Source organism: Panthera leo, chromosome A2 (assembly GCF_018350215.1).
Source record: "Panthera leo isolate Ple1 chromosome A2, P.leo_Ple1_pat1.1, whole genome shotgun sequence".
NCBI classification, from domain to species: domain Eukaryota; kingdom Metazoa; phylum Chordata; class Mammalia; order Carnivora; family Felidae; genus Panthera; species Panthera leo.
Window position 1 is genome coordinate 20,152,359 of NC_056680.1, and position 24,958 is coordinate 20,177,316.

The following is a 24,958-nucleotide window of genomic DNA, read 5'->3' on the forward strand; positions in this document are numbered from 1 at the left end:
TGGGCACCAGGGATCAAGTATGTTTAGTGTGATTAGGGAAGAAAATACATTGTAAATTTCCTAGTGGGACAGAAACATCATTTTTTTTTTTTTGTATTAAGGGTATCATTTTAAATTATGATTAGATTTGATTTGGTATTTTTATTTACTCAAATGCTACAGACTTCTTTGGTGTCCCCAAATGACACTGTTACTGATTCTTTCTGTTTTGGAGTCAGATAGTCTTATGGCTTCTTGCTCTGCATCATTCTTTGAGGCATGTATATTGTATCACTTCCACAATGCCTGGCAGAATGTCTTTATTATGTCATACATAGACTTTGGACCGAATTAATTGCTAGCCTTTCTGCCTTTTCTTTTGACCATTATTTCTACAAAATAACTATCAGCTACTTTTTTCTTTGAAGTATTTCCTCAAGCTTTTTGTTCATCTCAGTCCGTGACCTTTATCCCCTCTATCATTATAGTATCTCATGGCCATAAGATTACTATGTGGATTATTTTGATCTCTTGTACCTCCCATATGGTGTAATGAAGTTGTGGCCTTGCCTCCATGGAATAAGCATCTTTTTCTGAAGAGTGATGAGTATATGGTTTGGTGTATGTACCCACACAAGCCATGTTGCAGTCTTTGAGAGATGGCCTTTCTTCCCAAGGGTTAATGTCCATTTTTACATCATTTCTGTTTACAGAGATGAGGTTTCCCTGCAGGTCCCCTTCTTACTTGCAAAATCTGTAGCCTGAGTTTTGTCCAGATTCCATATGCTTTTCCTCAAAGAATTATAGGAGTATTAGTTTGAAAGAAGAAGCTTTTTTTCTACTTCACTATATTGGCTTTAGGTCAAGTACACACTCTTTTTCCTCCACCTGTTTTTGCTAATGTTCAGATGTCACTGTTTTTGTCAATATTCATGTCCAGTGTTAGACCAGAGAGAGACTTATAGGGCACGTTTACTTAAGTAACTGGTTCAGTGGTATGAATCTTAAGCTACTTATTTCTTTAATGCTGAAGTGTGTGAAGTGTGTGTGTGTGTGTGTGTGTGTGTGTGTGTGTGTGTGTGTAAGAGCCTAAGAAACTGGGCACAGGTTGAATAACCTTGGCCATAAAGTAACAGTGAAACATGTAATCTAGATAGATTACATAAGTCTCCTTAGAAGATTATTCAGAATTGGGCCACATCTACACAAAGAAGGAGGACAAGCTGGTGAGTCCAATTTCTACCTGCTGGTGGGGTGCTATTTGTTTATGACATTGGCCAGACCTAGAGCCTTCCAGAGGGAACCCAGGTGAGACTTGCCTCAGAGATGATTCCAGTTCCTGCTGGGCTCCCAAGGAAGAGGGAGAGAGGCCTACCCCCTACCAAGAGGACATCCTGTCTGTGCATGAGGATGCTGGGAGGCTTAATTTAATTAGCCTTTTTAACCCTATGTTTTTTGTGTCTTAACGGAAAGGAAGTTTCATACTAATTTGTTACTAATTAACTATAGAGAATAGTCAGCTAGGTAATCCTTCAAATCTGTACTTTGAAAGAAGGTATTTTTATACTTGGTAAGTGTTTAAATCTTTGGAAAACTAGGAATAGATAATTTTATTCTCTTTTTCACTGTCTTTTAGAAGGTTGTTTATTTATTTTTGCCACTAAAGACTTCATTGGTGTATTTCCTAAAGACGTTTTCTTATATAATCACAAAATAATTCTCAAGATCAGGAAATATAATATTGATATAATACTATTGTCTAAACCATAGTCCATATTCCATTGCTTCAACTATTCTCAGTTCTGGCTTTTATAGCTATTTTCTTCCCCGGATCCAGGATCTCATCCAGGATCCCATGTTGCATTTAGTCTCCTCTAATCTGAAATTATTCTTCAAGAATTATTTTATGTATATGGTGGGGTATACACGGTTAGCCCCTGGATTCTTGTCTTCTAGTTCATATTCTGATCCTTACTTCCTCATGGCATTCTGGAGAAAGGTGCTGCCACCTTGAGAAAAAAGGGATTGTATTTGAATGGAACTCATTTTGATTCTTCTACATTTTGGTAGCTACTAATAGATTTGGCAGTCTAAGAGGGTGTGTTGGCCAAGGGAGGTATCTAATAACAGGTGATGGTTAGACTCTATATGTAATTTGAACTGCTTGCGTTACTAATGATCCTCATTGGTTCTGCTAGTTTTTCATTACTCTCATAATCAGTTTTTATTATCCATTGGAAATATAGAAAATAATGCATATTTTATCAGTGGTTCTTTTCCTTTTTTGTGATTTGAGAGGTAAATGCAGTATGGATTCCCATTTACAAATCCCTGTGCCATTTAATAATTTAAGTCCACTGGAAATGTGACATTTAGTAGTTTAAAGGTGCAGGCTACCTCTTGCATTGAAGTAAATACCACAGTTTATTTTTGCACATGTGAAGTCAAGAAATAATAGATCTTCAGACTTTTTGTTGCACTTTTTACTATGGTTTGTCACTTAAATCTTTATGGCACCGGGATATTTCCCAGTACCAATAACCAATTCTCTGATTCTCCAGATACCAAATGGGTGTCCAACAATTCATTTCTGACACTATTCCAAGTTAGCAGAGACCTAAGGCTAAGGACTCAGTCCCATAAGACTTTCCCCTACTTCAGATGCCAGTTGTAAGTCCTTGGCTATCCATACTTCTGACTGACCATAAATCAGGGCTCCCATGACCCCCCTCCTTAGGCTCAATAATTTGCAAGAATGACTCACAGAACTCAGGAATATACTTATGTTTACTGGTTTATTTGAAAGGACACAGCTCAGAACAGCTAAGCGGAAGAGATGCATAGGGCAAAATATGGGGGAGGAGTGGCATGGAGTTCAATGCCTTTTCCAGTTGTGCCATTCTCCCAGCGTCTCAGTGTATTCACTGACCCAGAAGCTCTCTGAATCTCAGAGTTCAAGAGTTTTTATAGAACTTACTCTCCAGCTCCCCATCTCCCATCTTGGGAGGTTGGTGGGCAGGGCTGAAAGTGCTAGTCTTTTAGTCACTGGGTCTTTTTGGTGACCAGTGCCATCATGAGGCTGTCTAGGGGCTCTACCCTAAGTTACTTTGTTGGCACGGATTCAGCTGTGATCAAAAGAGGGCTCAGGGTAAACAGCAGAAGACACTCCTGTCACTCAGAAAATTCTAAGGGTTTGGGAGCTCTGCCAGGAACCAGGGAAAAGGACCAAATATATTTTTGTTTTGTACCAAAGGCACCATAGGAGTATGCACCTGACTAGTCTTACCATTCACTTTAGAACTGTGAAGAGTGGAGCCAGATGAGTTTACTTATATTGGTGTGCCTGGCTGGCTGGCTGGCTCAGCTGTAGAGCATGTGACTCTATTTTTTTTTTTTTTTTTTAATGTTTATTCATTTTTGAGAGATGGAGAGAGACAGTGTGAGTAGGGGAGGGGCAGAGAGAGAGGGAGACAAAGAATCTGAAGCACACTCCAAGCTCTTAGCTGTCAGCACAGAGCCTGACACGGGGCTCGAACCCATGGACTGTGAGATCATGACCTGAGCTGAAGTCAGATGTTTAACTGACTGAGCCACCCAGGCGCCTGGAGTATGTGACTCTTGATCTCAGGATCGTGAGTTCAAGCCCCACGGTGGGTGGGGAGCCTACTTAAAAAAAAAAAAAAAAAAAAAAAAAGCATAGAAACGTTTATGTCTTTAAGGAGCTTAGCTTAGTACACAGAGTGCCCAAGTTACTGGCAAAGCTAACAAAAACTTGAGTAAGCATGTAAATACAGTGATATTAGTATATCATATTTTTTCCTATAGAATATTTTGAAAATATGCATGTATATCAAAAAATAGTAGTTATCCATTAAAATTTTAGTTAATTGGTAGTAGATACCAATTTAGGAAAAACATAGTATGCAACCTGTATACCCTGTAGTTATAACTATTTAAAAATGAATGACAACTGAAAATCTAAAGCAATCAACATCAACTCAGCAAATTAGTGGCTATTTGCATTATAGAAGGATTCATGTAGAGTTCCTGTTATAGTTTTATTTTTAAAAGTTTTGATTTATTGAAATGCTACTAGCACAGAGCTTTTCAGGACTGTATCTGGTACATAAGTTGACTAGATATGGAGAGATCGTCCCCAAAGTTGGTGCTGAATGTTTGCAGGACTATGAAGGGCAAACCATCCCCTCTGTGCTCAGCTTGTGTTTGTCTGAGTTTGAAGACAACCATCCTTGAGCTCCATGGCTCTGTGATAGTTAGAAACTCCTAAGAGAAAGGAAGAGCCTCAGAGGGCTGGGACTTTGGGAACAGACTGGTCAGGGACAGTGGAGGTGGTTGTAGATAGAGGGAGTTGGAGAGATGAGATACTGGCCATGATTTGGCTTCTCTCCCAGCCACTTCAGTCTTACCATCTAGTAGATAAACCCGACCTGCTTTTAGGCTGGTCTGCACTCAGGGCTGGTTTGGGCCTCAGCAAGCCTAGGGAGTAGGCCAAACATGCCCCCACCATGTAGATCCTCATCTCTGTCATCCTCACTTTAAGAATTGAGAGCTGTGTGGAAAGAGATACAGGGGTCACAAGTTGAATGGTAACATATTTAGCCAGAATTGCTTTTACTCTGTATTCAGAGATCCAGGGACCTTACTTTTAATTTTAATTTTAATTTTTTATTTTCATTTTTATTATTTTTATTTTTTACTGCCCTTAGATTATAATGTACATGTGGCATGTGTGTGTGTGTGTGTGTGTGTGTGTGTGTGAGAGAGAGAGAGAGAGAGAGAGAGAGAGAGAGAGAGAAGAGAGAGAAGAGAGGGAGAGAATTTTTCAGAGCCCAGATTCCTCTGGGGAGCATTGGCTATGTCACATAACCTTCTCACAGCCAAAGCTGTCACCGCTGCTTTAGTTCATATCTTACCAACTCAATTGTTTGTTGCCCTCCCTCCCCCCTTTTTTTCCATCTGACTCCATGGAGAATTAAATGAGCCTTTAATTTGCTCCTCTCAGCAGTGGCCTTCTAGAGTTTTACTCCGACTTATTCAAAATACCTGGGACTGACCCTGCAGGGATGCGCTGCTTAGTGACCTCTTGGATGAAGAACCTAAGTCAGGGAGCAAACACAAGAAACCTCAGCCCTTGGCCATTTTAAAGAGGTTGTGGATTATAGTAAAAGTAAAAGTTTGACTTTTCAAATGTAGTATTAACTTTAGTCACTGAGAAAGTTTGCCCTTGATGCTGAATTACATCTATAAAATAACCTGTATACCATTAATATATCAGATTAATCTTGTACTTTTTTATCTGAATACAGTATGGAACTGTCCAGATATTTTTTGTTGTTCATGTAATGTGATTCTGTTTGTTACATTTTTTTAAATGCTAATTTTTCTTTATGATACCTGAAAATATGGACTCTAAGACTATAGATTTCAAACTATTTGGTCTCAGGATCCTTTTATACTCTTAAAAATTATTGAAGATCCCAAAAAGCTTTTGTTTATACGGGTTATAATGGTTAATCTTCACTGTATTAGAAATTAAAACAAATTAAAAATATCAATTTCTTTAAAAAGTAATAAACTTGGAGCACCTGGGTAGCTCAGTCAGTTAAATGTCCAGCTCTTTTTAAATTCTTTAATTTATTTAATTTTATTTATTTTTTATTTTTTAAAATTTACATCCAAGTTAGTTAGCATATAGTGCAACAATGATTTCAGGAGTAGATTCCTTAATGCCCCTTACCCATTTAGCCCATCCCCCCTCCCACAACCCCTCCAGTAACCCTCTGTTTGTTCTCCATATTTAAGAGTTTCTTACGTTTTGTCCCCCTCCCTGTTTTATATTATTTTTACTTCCCTTCCCTTGTGTTCATCTGTTCTGTGTCTTAAAGACCTCATATGAGTGACGTCATATGATATTTGTCTTCCTCTGACTAATTTTGCTTAGCATAATACCCTCTGGTTCCATCCACGTTGTTGCAAATGGCAAGATTTCATTCTTTTTGACTGCTGAGTAATACTCCATTGTGTATATATACCACGTCTTCTTTATCCATTCATCCATCAATGGACATTTGGGCTCTTTCCATACTTCGGCTGTTTTTTTTTTTGTTTTTTTGTTTTTTTTAAATTTTTTTTTAGCGTTTATTTATTTTTGAGACAGGGAGAGACAGAGCATGAATGGGGGAGGGTCAGAGAGAGAGGGAGACACAGAATCTGAAACAGGCTCCAGGCTCTGAGCTGTCAGCACAGAGCCCGATGCGGGGCTTGAACTCACGGACCGCGAGATCATGACCTGAGCCGAAGCCGGATGCCTAACCGACTGAGCCACCCAGGCGCCCCACTTCAGCTGTTGTTGATAGTGCTGCTGTAAACATTAGGGTGCATGTGTCCCTTCGAAACAGCATACTTGTATCCCTTGGATAAATGCCTAGTAGTGCAATTGCTGGGTCGTAGGGTAGTTCTATCTTTAATTTTTTGAGGAATCTCCATACGTTTTCCAGAGTGGCTGCACCAGTTTGCATTCCCACCAGCAGTGCAAAAGAGATCCTCTTTCTCCACATCCTCGCCAACATCTGTTGTTGCCCGAGTTGTTAATGTTAGCCATTCTGACAGGTGTGAGGTGGTATCTCATTGTGGCTTTGATTTGTATTTTCCTGAAGATGAGTGATGTTGAGCATTTTTTCATGTGTCAGTCGGCCATCTGGATGTCTTCTTTGGAGAAGTGTCTATTCATGTCTTTTGCCCATTTCTTCACCGGATTATTTGTTATTTGGGTGTTGAGTTTGATAAGTTCTTTATAGATTTTGGATACTGACCCTTTATCTGATATGTCCTTTGCAAATATCTTTTCCCATTCCGTCGGGTGCCTTTTAGTTTTGCTGATTGTTTCCTTCACTGTGCAGAAGCTTTTTCTTTTGATGAGGTCCCAGTAGTTCATTTTTGCTTTTGTTTCCCTTGCCTCCGGAGACGTGTTGAGTAAGAAGTTGCTGCAGCCGAGATCAAAGAGGTTTTGCCTGCTTTCTCCTTGAGGATTTTGATGGCTTCCTGTCTTACTTTTAGGTCTTTCATCCATTTTGAGTTTATTTTTGTGTATGGTGTAAGAAAGTGGTCGAGGTTCATTCTTCTGCATGTCACTGTCCAGTGTTCCCAGCACCACTTGCTGAAGAGACTGTCTTTATCCCACTGGATATTCTTTCCTGCTTTGTCAAAGATTAGTTGGCTATACGTTTGTGGGTCCATTTCTGGGTTCTCTGTTCTGTGCTGTTGATCTGAGTGTCTGTTTTTGTGCCAGTACCATACTGTCTTGATGATAACAGCTTTGTAGTACAGCTTGAAGTCCACCAACTCTTGATTTTAGCTCAGGTCATGTTCTCATGGTTCGTGAGACTGAGCTCTGTGCTGACAGGAGCATTCTTGGGATTCTCTCTCCCTCCCTCTCTGCCCCTTCCTCTCATTCTCTCTCAAAATAAATAAATAAACATTAAAAACAATTAAAATAATAAACTCAATATGTATTAAATAATTTTTAATGAAAAATAATTGTTTTCCAAAAGAAAAAAATTAGAAGAGTTGAATTGTTTGACACATTTTAAAATTTGAAAATGTCTGATTGAATAGAGATAGCTAGATCCTCAGATCTGCTTCTACATATAATTTGTTGTCACTTATTGTTTTGTTAATTTACTGTATTGTAGAAGTAGATGAAGAAGGCAGGTGGAAAATGGATGAGTGTTTTAATAGCCTTTTCAGGTAATTGTGGGTATTCTTTAATACTGTATCTAAACTCTGACAAGTGGTAGTTTCTTCAAGGTTAATTGTAATATGGAATTCGAAACCACATCCAGGAACTTCTTGTATTCTATTACATTAAAATCCATTGGTCTGTCTTGCACTTCGGATGGTTCTTTAACCCATGTATGATTTTGACTTTGTGGCTCCCTTGAAAGTGTCTTCAGGACCCCAGGGGTCCCTGGACCATCCTTTGAGAACTGCTGTCATAGAATCTGGAAGGGATCTTGAAGATGAACTAGAGTCCATCTCTCTCCTGGCTAGAACAAGAGGGGTAATGGAAGCTGAGGGAGAACTGATTTGACCAAGGTCATGCAGCTAGTTTCCCATAGAGCTATGGCTAGAATTTAGGGTTTTGTTTTGTTTTGTTTTCTCTTTTAAGAGAGACAGAGACAGCATGAGAGGGGGAGGGGCAGAAAGAGAGGGAGAGAGAGAATCCCAAGCAGGCTTTGCACTGTCAGCACAGAACCTGATATGGGGCTCAAACCCACAAACCATGAGATCATGACCTGAGCCGAAACCAAGAATCAGACGCTTAACCACTGAGCCACCTAGGCATCCCTGGAATTAAGATTTCTTGACTGATTCTGTAAACATGGCTCCAGTGCCTCTGTTGTGCTTTGTGCTGAGTCCCTGGGCCTGTCCCCACTGCATTGCCTTTTGGGGAGAGTTGTCTCCTGTGGCTTTCCTCCTTAGAGCCCTGAATGTTTTGTTCACCTTCTTTTCCTTATTTTGTCTTAATTAAGCTCCACATTGCCAAAAGTCTCATTAATAAAATATTTCAAGCTGTGTCACTTTCTAGCTCTGTACCTGCTTTGTGTGTATTAAATGTGTTCTTAAGTGACTGAAAGGTTATTAAAAGGCATTTGGACTACATGTATGCATTGGGCTTTTGTCTTGCCCAGGAAAGGTGTTTTGAAATAACTTCAGAGATCCACAGTTGATCTCTCAGCAGACTGGAAGAATCTTATTGATACCCTGTGAGTACTGGAAATGGACTGAACTCTTTTTTTAAAAAGTCTTTGAATTATATAAATTGCTTGACTAATGTGTTTCTTTGAAGTGTTGCCTAAAGTTTTAGACTGAATGTTTTCATGCTTTTAAGACTTCATACCCCTTGCAAATTAGCATAAATGCATGGTTTTGTTTATACTCTTAATGGAAAAAGAAGTGTGCATGGCACTCACTGTGGAATTGCTTTGAGATAAGTTGAGGAAATTTAATATAACTCAAGGTTACCAAAATTAATGAGGACATGGCAGTTTGGAATGGTTTCTTTTATATCAAACATAGCATCAGGATGCTGCTGAGGACCTCTGAAATTGCATGGGCTGCCCTACAGTGGTGAGGCAGTATGTGCCCACAGTTCTATGATTTTAGTGTGCACTCTCCAAGCATGGTCTGCTTTGTGAACAAAGGCTTTGCTAGTATGTGTATATGTCTTTGTGTTTTTCTCTCCTGTGTATTCTCCTCCCCAGGGGTGTGTCTTAGGGCTGTGCCTGCATGATTAATTTCACTGATTCTTAGCCAGGCACCACTCTATAGACAGGTGACATTGTTTTTGAACTTAGCAGGGCAGAGGAACCAAATTTTCCTTTACTCTCAAGGCTGTAAGGGACTGGCCTGGGATTGGCTGTGGGTTTCTTCATAACTATATATAGCCTCTTTTAGCAAACACAATATATTAAACTGTAGACCTTAACATATTACTTAGGGATTGGATATTTACTTTTCAGAGTGATTCTTTTTAGAGTTTCTTTAAATAGCTAGTTCTCTAGTTTCATTAAGATAGAATTTGATTCCCAGAATTTGCTTTGTAGGAATACAGGTCCTCATTAAGGTGTAGCACACCCATAATCACTCTCCTAGCGCTCCTCTTCCCTGGAGGTTGAGGCAGTGTTTCACATGGGCTGAGGAGCAAATGAGGGAGATACATTTTTTCCTTATCACCTTTTTCCTCACCTCTAACAGTTCTACTGAGAGCTAATTTCTTGAATCAGGCTGTCTGTGTTTGAAAGGCTGTGCCACATGGAAGTGTTTGTATGTGTGGATACCCTTATAGACAGAATGTAATTGACTGTGCTGCTGCCCTCCCAAGGTTAACTATTCCTCTGACATTTTCCCTTTGTTGCTTTTTTTTGTTTTTGGTTTTTGATGTTTATTTATTTTGAGGGAGCGCGCATGCATGTGCATAAGCAGGGGAGGGGCAGAGAGAAAGGGAGAGAGAGAGTCCTAAGCAGGCTCCATGCTGTAAGCCCAGAGGCTGAACCGTGAGATCATGACCTGAGCTGAGATCAGGGGTCAGACACTTAACCAACTGAGCCACCTGGGCATCCCTGTTGCTTTTTTGAAGGAGATCAGTAACAGCAAAACCTGCCCTTTGAGTCGTTGGTATGATTTTGAAGAGTGGAGAAAATTCATTTGTGTCATCTCTGTAAAGAAGTTTTAGTGGCTCTTGCAAGGTAGGGAAAGAGAATAACCAAATTTGGTGGGATTTAAGAAATCTATCACTCTCCACTTTATTCTGTTATGGGCATCTGATGGCCTGGGTACTATTTTATTTTTAAATAATTTTATTTTTTTATTTTAACATTTATTTATTTTTGAGAGACAGAAACCAAGCACAAGCAGGGGAGGGGCAGAGAGAGAGAGGGAGACACAGAATCTGAAGTAGGCTCCATGCTCTGAGCTATCAGCACAGAGCCTAATGTGGGGCTTGAACCCACAAACCGCAAGATCATGACCTGAGCTGAGGTCAGACACTTAACTGACTGAGCCACCCAGGTACCCCTGGCCTGGGTACTATTTTAAAATGTCCTGTACTTAAAATGTTTTGAGTAGGGGCCTGGACCAATGTCTCAAATTCTAGTAGTATGTGTGGTTGTTGATTTTTTTTTTTAAGTGTTTTTTTATTTTTAAGAGAGAGAGAGAGAGACAGAGCTTCAGTGGGGTAGGGACAGAGAGAGAGGGAGGGAGATACAGAATCTGAAGGCTTTGAGGTGTCAGCACAGAGCCCGATGCAGGGTTCGAACTCACAAACTGTGAGATCATGACCTGAGCTGAAGTCATATGCTTGACTGACTGAGCCACCCAGGCGCCCCTGGTTGTTGATGTTTAATTGATATTTGCTTCTATCTATTAGGAGCTTGGGACTGAGGTTATTTTGAAGATGTTTGTTAACTAGGTTTACAGGAGGCTTCTCATTATTATTGTTTACCTCTAAGTGATTGTCATTCTTCCACAACCACACAATTTCTTCTCTGAAATGACAGACATTCAGATTACATTAAGGTACTTGCTAATTAAAAATTGTCTTCTAAAAGCCACTCCATAATCAACCAAACACACTGTAAGCAAAACACTTATCTCAAGCAGTCTAGGATGAACCAGAGGGGTTATGCTGATTATAAACATTGACTTACACATACAGAGTAGCTGCTGTTGAGTTATCATCATTACTCATCTTCAGAATAATTTTCATTTCCAAAGCTGCTGACATCTAATTGATTTACTACCTTTCAAAACCTAATGAACTTAAAGATATAGGATAGTTATTCCCTGAGAAATTTGGAATTTGTCACTCAGTGAATGGTGACTCAGCATTAGTTATATTAATTTGTATTTGTGGAACACCTTTTTTCCCTGTGCCTTAATACACTTTGTACGTGTTTTGGAAGTGCGTTATTAATGCAAAAATTTTAATTTTATTACTAAATCATTTCACAGATTTTTTTTTTTTGTTTCATTGTCTTGAGAGGCTAAGTGCATGACCCACCAGGACACATACACACTCATAATTCCTGTGGCTTTTAACTAAACAGTCTTGAACTTAAATTCTAGCTTTCTAGAACTCTAAAGGATCCAGTTTACTTCATTTTGTTTCAGGAGGACATAAAAATTCTGTTTCAAATTGTGTCTGGACCTTAATAAGAGATTTCAGTTCTGGAATAGTTTTTGTGTTGAATAATTAGAGACTTGTATTTTAGTTTTTATTTTGGGAGATGGGAGGAATTTTAGGATAACCTGATTGTGGATGTGGTTGTCTGTAGCAGTTTGTCGTATAAAAGATTATTTATTTTGTGTTCTTCCTCCACATTTTATTATGAAAAATTTGAAATATACAGAAAAATGGAAAGAATTGGTCAGTGAGTCTTTATGTTAACATTTTACTATATTTGCTTTATCTCAGAGCAGTCTTTACCTTGTTTTTGTCCCCCTCAAGAAGAAATGACTTTTTTTATTTTTTTAAACGTTTATTTATTTTTGAGACAGAGAGAGACAGAGCATGAACAGGGGAGGGGCAGAGAGAAAGGGAGTCACAGAATCTGAAACAGGCTCCAGGCTCTGAGCTGTCAGCACAGAGCCCGACGCGGGGCTCGAACTCACGGACCGTGAGATCATGACCTGAGCCGAAGTCGGAGGCTTAACCGACCAAGCCACCCAGGCGCCCCAAGAGGAAATGACTTTTATAGCTGATAGTAAAGTAGACCAAGTGAGAGCGAAAGAGTGAGACAAACAGACATGCACAGTGCCTGGCACATAGAAGGGTTAATAGAGCAAGTTGGCAAATGAGGGAGTGAACGTGAATGAATGAATTGATCTAAATAGGACGTGCTTCCAGCTCCAGGCCACAAAGAAACAATTCTCAGCTAAATACCTGCCCTTAGGGATTTACTGTTTGGTCTGAAGGTGAGAAACCGCAGAAGGCAAACCACTTTGCCAGGTAACCCATGTGAAGGCTTCAGTGAAGGTCAGCATAGTCAAGCATGGCTATTGGAGTTCAGAAGCAGGAATATGATCCCAGAAGACTGGGGCAGTTGACCAAGACTTCTTGGAAGAAGTGGAGCTGGAATTGGGCTAAGAGGTAGGACAGAACCTGAGAGCAGAGATGGGCACAGGGGCATTCTGGCCCATGGGGAGCCTGAGGTTCCCCACATACTTGGGAGGAGTGGGAGTGTGCTAAATAGCCAGCTGCCTGCTGGAAGCCTTCTATTCAGGTGGTTAGAGAGTGGGACTGCCTTCTGGGTAGTGCTCCAAGGCAGGACCTGGCCCTGCTCTAGGCAGGACCCACTCACTCCCTGTTCCTTGAGTACTCCCAGTTACTCTCACTCCTGGGCTCTGCCCTTGCTGCTCACTCTCCATAGAACACACTCTCCCCAGATGTCTGTGTGTCTCCCTCTTCTTCTGGCCTCTTTTCAATGAGAACTTCTCCCTGATCTCTTTCTGGCATGCAGCAGCCTCTTAGCACTCCCCAACATGCTTCCTACTGTGTCCCCAAAGCCTAGTATAGTGCCTGTGATTATATATCTATAATGTGTATTTGTATATGTATGGATAAACAGAAATATAGAGAGTTGATGCTCAGGAAGTTGAAGGAATGAACAAATGGTAATTCTGAGGCATAGAGTGTGTTTGGTCACTTTAAGATATTTTCATGTCCAAGCAGCTAAGAGAAACTTGAGCTTCTCAGGGTTAGTGCACTTGTGAGGAAGGTGGAGATTCAGGTATGGTTAGCTTGCCCTTCTAAGGCATTCATCCTTGGCATTTTCTCTTTGAAAGAATCCTGTTCCTAAGTGAAGCCCTTGGTGATTCTGATGCCTCTTTTCTTTCTTTCAGGACCCCTGCAGTGTACCATGAGTCGGTAATGCCCACTGAGGACCTCTGGGAGCCATGTCAGACGAATCCGCCTCAGGGAGCGATCCAGACCTGGACCCGGACGTGGAGCTGGAGGATGCGGAAGAGGAGGAGGAGGAGGAGGAAGTGGCAGTGGAGGAGCACGGCAGGGATGACGCGGAAGACCTACTGGATGGTGAGTGGCTCTACTGAGTGACATGGGTTGTCTTTCCTTTTCTTTTCTTCTAGTGGATTTTTTGCTGGAAAAGCATGGTATTTCCAGTTGGATTTCTTAGGTCATCTATTGTGAGAAGGCAGACACTGGTTGCATAGCAACAATTAACTCATATGCTCTTTCTCAGGAAGTGAATTGTTGTTCCTCTATCTAGGCCTCACTTTAGTGCTGGAAGAACCTTTAGCATTTAACTCGTCTTTGACAGACATGTGGATTCAGATTCAAAGATTTGAGAGTAGAGCATCTTGCCCGAGTCATGGAGAAATCAGTAGCAGAGTCCTTGTGGCAAGACTTTGTGGTCTGGGGGTCATGGATTCATCAGATGGCTACAGGCAGGTGTGGGGGTAACCGTGAGTTTCCTGAAATTATATGCACAATTCTGCTTGTATGGACATGAGGGGATTACCTAGGGAGAGATTCTCAGATGAAAGGTACACAACTCCGGAAAGCTTACTGCATCTCCTGTGGTGCTGCTCTGCCTCCCAGCCATTTCCAGTGACTATAGATTGCTTCTGATGGGAGAGAACTGCACCTTCATAGCTGGTAGACCCCCTCTGGACTCCTATTTGGCTCAACCCTTCCTTTGCCCCCAACTTGTTGAAGTGGCATTGACTTTTTCTTCTCTAGTCCAGTGTGAGGTCATCTGGCCAGCCATAGAGCTTCTCAGTTCATTCCAGCCTTGCATAGCATAGGATGGAGTTGTTTGCAAGCTTCCTGTTAACTGAGGAATAAAGTTTTTGTCTGTTGTTTATAACAGACCACACTAGTAGAACTAGGAAAATGTGCTACTATTCTTCTCCAGATTCTAGGAGAATGAACATCAATTCTGTTTCTTTGCTGCTGGTACTGTCTTCAGTTCTCATTCATCCTGACAGTTGTCACGTTGTTCAGGGATCAGTTTTTCCTCATTTATACTGTTTAGGAGTCTCTGCCCTATTTCCACTTCACCTCTGGCAGGGAAATTACCATTTTATTTATTTATTTTTCCTGATATCATTTGCTGTCCACTGTAATTCAGTTGGAGTCTCCCAAGATGGTACTGTAGTTCCTTTCTATATAAAGTAGAATAAGTAGAAATAATGGAAGATAGTGTGTGCTGGAACGGTATACCATCATACTGTCTTGATGTGCTCGCTTCGGCAACACATATACATCATACTGTCTTGCCTTGGTCTCATGGTTCTTAAGATGGCATTAGAGTGCCCCTGGTATCTGCATCACTTTTTGCTTTTTATCATTTGGGTTCTCAGAATTATATTTCAGCTACCCCCTAGATTCATGTCAGGTTTAGATCGGATTTTAGATGTTGCTGGTGGGTATAATGGATATATACACACAGTTTTCCCTCTTGGCTTCTTGGAATTCTGTTTTCCTTGTTCGGTTCTTAATTATTAAGACAAAACAAAACATATCCTTCTGTGCACTTTATTATTTATGTTAGAAGCGGCAAGATTTTTTAAAATTACTTTTTAATGTTTATTAAAAAAATTGTTTTTAATGTTTATTTTTGAGAGAGAGAGAGACAGACAGACAGACAGTGGGAGCAAAGTAGGGGCAGAGAGAGGGAGACACAGAATCCAAAGCACGCTCCAGGCTCTGAGCTGACAGTACAGAGCCTGATGCAGGGCTCAAACTCAGAAACCGCAAGATCATGACCCGAGCTGAAGTCGGGTGCTTAGCCAACTGAACCACCCAGGTGCCCCTAGAAGTGGTGAGAATTTAATTGTGATTTGTCACAGCTGTGTAACTGGAGGTTTTTTGTTTGTTTTTACTATTTATACAACTTTAAGATGAAACGATTTTTTAAAAATTTGAAATGACTTATTTTTATTGCTTTTATAGTTCCGAGTGTTAAAGTGTTTGGTAGGTACTTTTTCTCTTGCCTTGCTAGGGTTATCTAACTTCTTGGAATTTGATTAAGTATCCTTTTGATGTTTCACTGTAGTGTTAGAGCTGTGCTCACCCAGGCACTCCCAAATGGAAGTGATACTTGTGTTACTTGTGGCAATTCTGCCCCTGTTTTAGAGCTCACAGTTTTCCTGGTTCTCTCATTTTGAACACTATGAAATTTTGCTGAAACATCTGAGACCTGCCTGTTTGTTCAGTCTTGCCTTTCCTGCCTTGGCTTGCTGGTCATCTCACAACCTTAATGGGTAGAGCGGCCCGCTATTCTAAAATTAGGAATAGCTATGAATAGTCTTAGCTGGTATAGTGTGATGTGGCCTTTTGTTGTCTTGGAGCAGTCTTTCTCAACCTGGGATGATTTTACCTCCCAGGGGACAATTTACAACGTCTGAAAACAGTTTTGATTGTCACGACTTCTGGGAGGTGGGGGAGGAATGCTACTGGCATCTTGTGGGCAGAGACCAGGGATGCTGCTAAACATCCTACATTGCACAGGACAGCTCCGTCCTACACACAGTTATTGTGGCCAAATATCAATAGTGCTGAGATTGAGAAACACTTTCAAAAAAGAAATTATTACTTCAGCTTTTTTTATTTGAAGTTTCATTTCTATTGGATATCAATAACTCACTTTTATAGTGCTTCTTCATGGTTTGCACAAACATCTGAACAATCGTACTAACCTTTTCAAAGAACCGTCTTTTGGCTTTGTTGATTCTCTTGATTTGTGTTTACTTTCTTTGTAATTTCTACTTATAATGATCTTCCTTCTACTTCTAGCAGTACTTTCAAACCTCTTAAGAATGTGCTTACCTTTTTTTCCTAATAAAAACAATCAAAATTATAAATTTCCCTCTAAGTACTGCTTTAGTCCATCCCCTCACAAACATTTTGACATACTTTATCCTACTTTATCTTGATAATCCTATCTGTTAGGCAGAGCAGATACATTTTAGGGATGAGGAAACTGAGGCTCAGAAAGGCAAATGGCTTACTCAGTATAACTTTACAAGAAAGTGGCGGAGCTGGGCCTTTGGTTTCCAAAGTGGTACTCCTTTTTCAAATCCATGTTGCTTCTGAGACTATAGATTCATATCATTCCCTACCTGTAATGGGTTGCTTTCTCTCTTAGTTTGTGCTTTAAGGAAAGAAGTTGATTGGTAATACTGTTGACTAGAGATGAGAGAACAATTAGAATAGCATGAGTAATGGCAAAGTAGAAGGGCAAGTATGGCATATGCTAGAGAATGGTGAGCTATCTTGTTTGATGTAGAATTGGACACATTAGGGGGATGACCAGAGTGAGACTGGAGTGGTGGCCTGGAATCAGGTTAGGAAGGAGTTTAGAATTTGTTTTATAGGCAGCATGGAATTGACGGAAGTTTTTACTGGGGAGCATTCATTAAACCTTTGATTTTTAGGAATGTTGTTTTAGCAGCATGAAGAAGAGATGGCCTATTAGATGGTGAAGACCAACTAGGTCTGTGTTAGAACTTTACAGAAAGGATTAATGAGGATTTGAACTGTTTGGATCAGTTGACCTACACAGGAGTAGTAAATGGTCAGATTTGTAACAGTGGAATTTATAGGACTTGGTGACTTACTTGATGTGTGAGGCAGGTTGAAGATGGAATAGGTAAAGCCTGGGAAGATAATGAAATCTTTACAAAGGTGGGAAGAATGGTATAGGGAGTGGGGGAATTAGAGATGTAGCTTTGCTACATTAAATTGGGGCATTATCTCCTCCTTGATACTGACCTTTGAACGTTGACTTGTGGGGTAGTATGAGAATAAGGAGACTTTGGCTCTTGGGGAGTAGCACCATGATTTTGTCTTTAAAAAGGTAGAGAGAAAACAGTGCTTTCCATTTCTAACACATTAGGGGCTCTTGGCATGTTGTGAAACATTTTTGAGTGGTTTTTGTTTCCCCTGTTTGTTTTTTCTTTTTCTTTTAGAGAGAAAGAGCAAGAGAGCAAGAGAGCATGTGCATGAATGGGGAAGAAGGGCAGAGAGAGGGAGAATCTCAAGCAGGCTCCATGCTCAGCATGGAACCTGACATGGGGCTCAATTCCCTGACCCTGGGATCATGACCTGAACTGAAATCAAGAGCATACCCTCAACTGACTGAGCCAACCCAGGTGTCCCTCATTCCCCTGTTTTTCTTTTCTCCAGATGTCTGTGTTGAGTTTTCTCTATTCTCTTGGAATGGTGGGAGAAGTTGGATGTCAGCACCTTATGGGGTCTCTGATTATCAAAGGTAGAGGTTCAAAACCTGGTGCCTCTGGGAATTGGCTTTCCTCATGCAAAATGTTTTTCTGGTTCAGTATTTTCTTCTAGCTCAGCTTCAGGTCCAATGTCTTGCCCCAGATAAAGTACTTAGAAATATTTAGATGAAGGGAACTCCTAGAATAATCTAGCCTTTACAAAAAAAGTTCATTTTCAGTTGCTGCTTAATGTGTATTCCAGTGGATGTATAAGTGTCGCACAGCTGGTATCTGTCACAGAGTCCTATGTTTACATGGCTTTGTAAAAAGATCTTTCTTTGCCTTGGTGGTTCATTAGCACATTTGTTTTCCTCAGCATCACTCCACTGTAAGCCTTCAGTGCAACTGTAAGTGATGGAGTTTAGACCAAGAGATATTTTCAAGGGTTTTCCTGTCTATACAAATGGCAAAGATCTTAACATCTGTTTCCCCAAGGTAGCTTCTTGTCCTCTTGCAGCAGGGAGACAGGGAGAAAAATAGAAAGAAACCTGGTCCTGAATATGCACTAGTGGTTGGGTGGGTGGAGGGGATGCTTAAAATTTAAACTATTAATTAACAAGGACTTCATGTGTTTCTTATTAACATTCATCTGGATTAATGGATCCAATTCCTGATTTCACTTGTTCTCCAAGTGAATAATGAATCTTAGTTTAAAAAAAAATTTTTTTTTTAAGTTTATTTATTTTGAGAGAGGCGGAGACAGCATGAGTGGTGGAAGGGCACCTAGAGAGGGAGAGAGAGAATCCCAAGTGGGCTCCACGCTGCCAGTACAGAGCCCAATGTGGGGCTTGAACCCACAAAGCAGTGAGATCATGACCTGAGCCAAAACCAAGAGTCAGACGCTTAACCAACTGAGTCACCCAGGCACCCCTGAATCTTAGTTAATAATATGATTCCCCTTTCCATTACCACTTGCACTTCTTTTAGGCTACCTTTATTCTTGTGAAATATTTGCAAGGAAAAGCCAGATGTCCCATTTCTTTCCTACAGTATTTTTACTCTATTACCTGTGCCAGTTTCTCTGGTCTTTGCTTGGTTCTCCAGGAGGATTCTGGGGCCACCACCCTCTTTTCTTCTGAGAGCATTCCACTCATCCAAGCTGCTTGGCCCATGTTGTGAACAGCCTCATTAACCTAACACAAGAGTAGGGTTTTTCTAATGGAATATTACTAGAAAACAAACCAAAGCCCCAGCCAGAAACTGCAGACTTAAAAAACTTATTTGTTACTCTAAGAATGATTGCTTGCCAAAAGGTTTCATTTCCAAACTCATTTCCTCAGGCCGTGGTAGGCATACTGGGAGTTTATGAAGCTTCAGGATGAACATGACAAACCTTGTTGGAGTGCCAGTTTTATCAGGAGATAGGTGGAGTGGTGTTGGGGGTTGGGGGTTAGTACTTTGGTAAGGAATTTTAAAAAATTGTAAAAGGGGCACCTGGGTGGCGCAGTCGGTTAAGCGTCCGACTTCAGCCAGGTCATGATCTCGCGGTCCGTGAGTTCGAGCCCCGCGTCAGGCTCTGGGCTGATGGCTCGGAGCCTGGAGCCTGTTTCCGATTCTGTGTCTCCCTCTCTCTCTGCCCCTCCCCCGTTCATGCTCTGTCTCTCTCTGTCCCAAAAATAAATTAAAAAAAAAAAAAAAAACGTTGAAAAAAAAATTAAAAAAAATTGTAATAAAAATTAGGCATAGAAAATAATTCATATGCATTTTTAAGGTAAAATAAGATTTTTTTTTTTTCAAATAAATTTCAGAGTTTAGAATTTTGGATCGTGCCATGAGAGCCCCCCAAGGGATAAGAACGTTTTCTGCAGACATTCAGGACTCGTCAGTGGAAAAGTTTGAGAGGCCCTGGCTTAAGTTAATCAAGATCTGGGCACAGACTGCCTTGATGGGCACATCTTTTTAGAACATGAAGGCCTTCTTTTTTTGTTGTTTTATTCTTGTCTGTTTTACATGGCATATCAGGATACTGAGATCCTGGAACTGGAGCTAGATATGTTCCTTCTGGAACCTGCTTCATAGCCATCTTATTGACAGAAAGCTAACCTCCTGAATATCAACTTTGGCCTCAGGCTGACCTCCTTCACCTTAGACCACTGAGTAGGGAAAGCTGATCTTCTCAACCTCTGGATCTCTGCCTTCCCTGCAGAGAGTTTGCTTTGTGCTTTTTCACTGACCCCTTTCTATTTGTCCTCTTTGCTTACAATGTAAAGAATTAGGGGTAAAGTGTTCTAGGCAGAGGGCCAGGGCAAAGGCCCTGGTGTGGGAACGAATTTGCTGTTTAAGAATCAGGAACATAGAGGCCATGGTGGCTGAAGCGTAGAGAATAGAGGCCAGAGTGGTCTGGGATGAGATAGGGAGGGCCTGAGCATGTAGGGCCAGCGGTAGCAGTTTGAGATATACCCAAACCCTGGTTTTATTCGTTTGGGTTCCAACATGCTTTTTCAGATTCTCACCGTGAGTTCTGGACATATCATTAAACAGTAGCAGTCTGCAGGAAAAGTCATGCTCTCTGAGCAGCTGGAAGTGGAAGAGGTGTAGGGGAGCTTCCAGAAATTTGAACTAAGATCAGAGTGGGTGGGGTGATTTCAGCAATCTAATGGGAACTCTAACCAATGTTTTCTCCCTCCAATGGAAGCCCCCAGGGCCCTTCAGAAGGCAGCATAGTCTATGGAGTTGTAGTTTTCACCCTTTTTTATGACCTTTCTGTTACATTAGACATTCTTAGTTTAAGCCTAAATTTCTTCCTTTTCTAAGAATAGTTTTTAAAGGAAATATTTATTTATTTTGAGAGACGGAGCGTGCACATGTGCACTCCCGTGTGAACCAGGGAGGGGCAGAGACAGAGGGAGAGAGAATCCTAAGAAGGCTTGGCGCTCTTGGTGCAGAGCCCAACACAGGGCTCAATCGCATGAACCGTGAGACCATGACCTGAGCCGAAATCAAGAGACGATGCTTAACTGACTGAGCCACCCAGACGTTCCTAGATCCATTTTTAAAAATTTAGTGTGATAGAATCCATTCCTGTTGTTCATTTTAATACTCAAATTGTCCTGGGTTTGGCTAGTGGGAGCCCATTTCAGCTGACTTCAGTATTCCTTTGACATGCTCCCTACAATTTGTGAGCACTTCCTTTTCTTTCTGGTACAACGGTGTTCCAAGCCTAGCTTGTATCTTCTCTGTTCTGACCTGGGAATTGGCCTTTTCTCCAAACTCCTGGTTTCTTTTAGAGGGAAATGGTACTTAGAAACCAAGATCTGGGCTATACATATGCTCAATACTACTAGGATATCATTGATTGTTGGCTCTTTTGGTCTCTAGAGCTAGGAAATACATTTATTTAAAAAATTGTGTTCAGGGACGTCTGGGTGGCAGTTAAGCGTCTGACTTCAGCTCAGGTCATAATCTTGTGGCTCGTGGGTTCGAGCCCTGCATTGGGCTCTGTGCTGACACGGTGAAGCCTGCTTCAGATCCTCTGTCTCCCTCTCTCTGTGCCCCTCCTCATTCATTCTCTCCCTCTCTCTCTCTCTCTCTCTCTCTCTCAAAAATAAAAAAATAAAACTTAAAAAAATAAATTAAAAATTGTGTTCATAACAGTGCTCTTAATTTTACTCCTTCTCCCATTCCTTATCTGTATCTCCCTTTTCACCCGGTGAGAACCTGGTTCCCAGTAGCATCACGGTATTTATTCATTTGTTCAATTGTACAGTACACTCAAAATAGTTTCAGATATCTACTACAAACAATAAGTCTAAAGTTCAAGATTATTTTTGCAATTTTTTTCCTTTTAATATATCTCACTTAAACTGCATAGACAGAGTACTATATTGTCAAAAAGTTTACTTGGATTTTTGTTTGTTTTTCCAGCTTATCAAGGTTTAATTGTATACTGTGTATATACCCTTAAAGCTATCATCAAGTTAGTGAGCATATTTGTCACCCCTGAAAGTTTCCTTACCCCTTTTGAAGTCCTTCCCTCCCCTCCCTGCCTTCCAACCCTGTCTCTAGTGAACCATTGATCTGCTTTCTGCCCTTACTGATTAGTTTCTATTTTATAGAATTTTGGTATATAAATGAAACCACATAGTAGTTTTGTTAACGAAGTGGATATAGATTGTGTGAAAGAAAGAAGGTAAGGATCAATCCCAAAGTTTTTGGATTGAACAGCTTGAAGATGCCATTTTCTGAGCTTGGAAAGATTGGGGGAGAGGCACAGAATGGGGACAGACAAAAGTGTAGTTTTAGAGACATGTTAAGTTTGACATGTCTTATGGCTCCAAGCTAAGATGTTGAGAAGGCAGTTAGTTAGATTACTGAGTTGAAGTTCAGAAGAGAAGTCTACATTGAAGATAAAAACATGGGCTATATCTGTATATAAATGGTACTTATGACATGGGACAGGATGAGATCATCCCAGGAATAAGAGAAGTAATCTGAGTGACTAAGCACTGGACACTCAGCAGTGGGGAGGGTGATAAAGAGGGTCTAGGAAAGAAGACTGAGAAGAAATGGCCACTGACGTAGTAGGAAACCCAAGAGAAAAGTGCTGTGGTGGCTTAAAAAAAAAACAATTTCAAGGAGGAAGTGATCAACTGTGTTAGTTAAAGGCTAGCAATAACCAGGGTAGTATCAGGAGTAAGAATTGACTGCTGGATATTTGTAGTATTTGCAAATCAATCAACATAATACATCACATTAATAAGAGAAAGGATAAAAACCTTATCATCATTTCAATAGATGCAGAAAACGCATTTGACAAAGTAGAATATTCATTCATGATAGAAACCCTCAAGAAAGTAGGTTTAGAGGGAACATACCTCAACATAATAAAGGCCTTATATGTAAAACTCACAGTTAACATCATCAGTGGGGAAAAACAGAGCTTTTTCCCTAAGGTCAGGAACAAGACAAAGATGTCTACTCTCACCACTTTTGTTCAACATAGTACCGGAAGTCCTAGCCATAGCAGTCAGACAACAAAAAGAAATAAAAGGAATCTACATCAGTAAGGAAGAAGTAAAACTTACATTATTTGCAGATGACATAATACTATATATAGAAAACCCTAAATACTCCACCAAAAAACTACTAGAACTATAAATGAAATCAGTAAGGTCATAGGATACAAAATCAATATACAGAAATCTGTTGCATTTCTATACACTAATAATGAAGCAGCAGAAAGAGGAATTAAGAAAACAATCCCATTTACAATTGTACAGAAAAAAAAAAAAAAAAGTAGCCTAGGAATAAACTTAACCAAAGAGGTGAAAGACCTGTACTCTGAAAACTATAAAATATTGATGAAAGAATTGAAGACGACAAAAAGAAATGGAAAGGCATTCTGTGCTCATGGATCAGAAGAACAAATATTGTTAAAATGTCTATACTACCCCAAACAATCCACAGGTTTCATGCAATCCCTCTGAAAACACCAACAGCATTTTTCACAGGACTAGAACAAATAATCCTAAAATTTGTATGGAACCAAGAAAGACCTCAAACAACCAAAGCAGGCTTGAAAAAGAAAATAATTTGAGGTATCACAATTTCAGACCTCAAGTTATATTACAAAGCTATAGTAATCAAAACAGTATGGTAATGGAACAAAAAATAGACACACATATCAATGGAAAGAATAGAAAGCCCAGAAATAAATGCACAATTGTATGGTCAATTAATCTTTGACAAAGGAGGAAAGAATATACAATGGGAAAAAGACAGTCTTTTCAACAAATGGTGTTGGGAAAATTGGACAGCTACATGCAAAAGAATGAAACTGGACCACTTTCTTATACCATACACAAAAACAAATTTTAAATGGATTAAAGACCTAAATGTGAAACCCGAAACCATAAAAATCCCAGAAGAGAACACAGGCAGTAATTTCTCTGACATTGGTTGTAGCAACATCTTTCTAGATGTGTCTACTGAGGCAAGGGAAACAAAAGCTAAAATAAATTATTGGGACTACATCAAAATAAAAATCGTCTGCACAACAGGGGTGCCTGGGTGGCTCAGTCAGTTGAGTGTCTGATTCGGTTTTGGCTCAGGTCATGATCTCTCAGGAGTTCAAGCCCTGCATCAGGCTCTGTGCTGATGGCATGGAGCCTGCTTGGTATTCTCTCTCCCTCTCTCTCTGCCCCTCCCCTGCTCTCTCTCTCTCTCAAAATAGATAAATAAACTTACAAAAAAAATTTTTAAAAAAAGATCTTTTGTACAACAAAGGAACCAACCAACAAAACTGAAAGACAATCTACTGACTGGGAGAAGAAATTTGTAAATGATATATCTGATAAAGTGTTAGTACCCAAAGTATATAAAGAACTTATACAACTCAACATAATAATAATAATAATAATAATAATAATAGTAATAAAAAAATGGGTAGAAGAGATGAATAGACATTTCTTCAAAGAAGACATCCAGATGGCCAAGATGCTTAACATCACTCATCGTTGGGGAAATGCAAATCAAAACCACAATGAGATATCACCCCACACCTGTCAGAATGGCTAAAATGAAAAACACAAGAAACAAGTGTCAACAAGGATGTGTAGAAAAAGGAACCCTCGTGCACTGTTGCTGGAAATGCAAACTGGTACAGTCACTGTGGAAGACGGTATGGCGGTTCCTCAAAAAATTAGAGAACTACCCTATGATCCAAGAATTGAACTACTGGGTATTTACCCAAAAAATAGAAAAGCACTGGCTCAAAAAGATACATGGATCCTTTGTTTATTGCAGCATCACTTACAATGGCAGCAGCCCAAGTGTTCATCAGTAGATGAATGAATAAAGAGGATGTAATGTGTATACACACACATAAATACAATGGAATATTATTCAGCCACAAAAAGAACAAAATCTTGCCATTTGTAATAACATGGATGGATCTAGAAATATAATACTAAGCAAAATAAGCCAGTCAGAGAAGGACAAATATTATTTCATTCATGTGGAATTTAAGAAACAAGACAAAAGAAAAAAAAAGACACAAACAAAAAAACAGACTCTTAACTATAGAGAACAAACTGATGGTTGCCAGAGGGGACGTGGGTGGGGGCATGGGTGAAATAGGTGAAGGGGGCTAATAATACACTTATCTTGATGAGCACTGAATAATATATGGAATTGTTGAATTACTGTAATGTACACC

General features: G+C 40.1%; 1 protein-coding gene across 8 annotated transcripts in view; it reads left to right on the plus strand.

The window, feature by feature from the left end:
* The window catches only part of RAD54L2 (RAD54 like 2), a 112,639-nt gene that overhangs the window by 35,468 nt on the left and 52,213 nt on the right, over positions 1 to 24,958 (plus strand). For 7 of the 8 annotated variants that reach the window (XM_042929524.1, XM_042929516.1, XM_042929519.1 and 4 more), the window contains one exon: positions 13,402 to 13,594. In XM_042929524.1, the coding sequence (XP_042785458.1) occupies positions 13,456 to 13,594 (139 nt within the window). In that variant the 5' untranslated portion in view covers positions 13,402 to 13,455. Of the gene's footprint in view, positions 1 to 8,690; positions 8,766 to 13,401; positions 13,595 to 24,958 lie in introns of all 8 variants that reach the window. The other variant, XM_042929520.1, reaches the window with a different exon arrangement.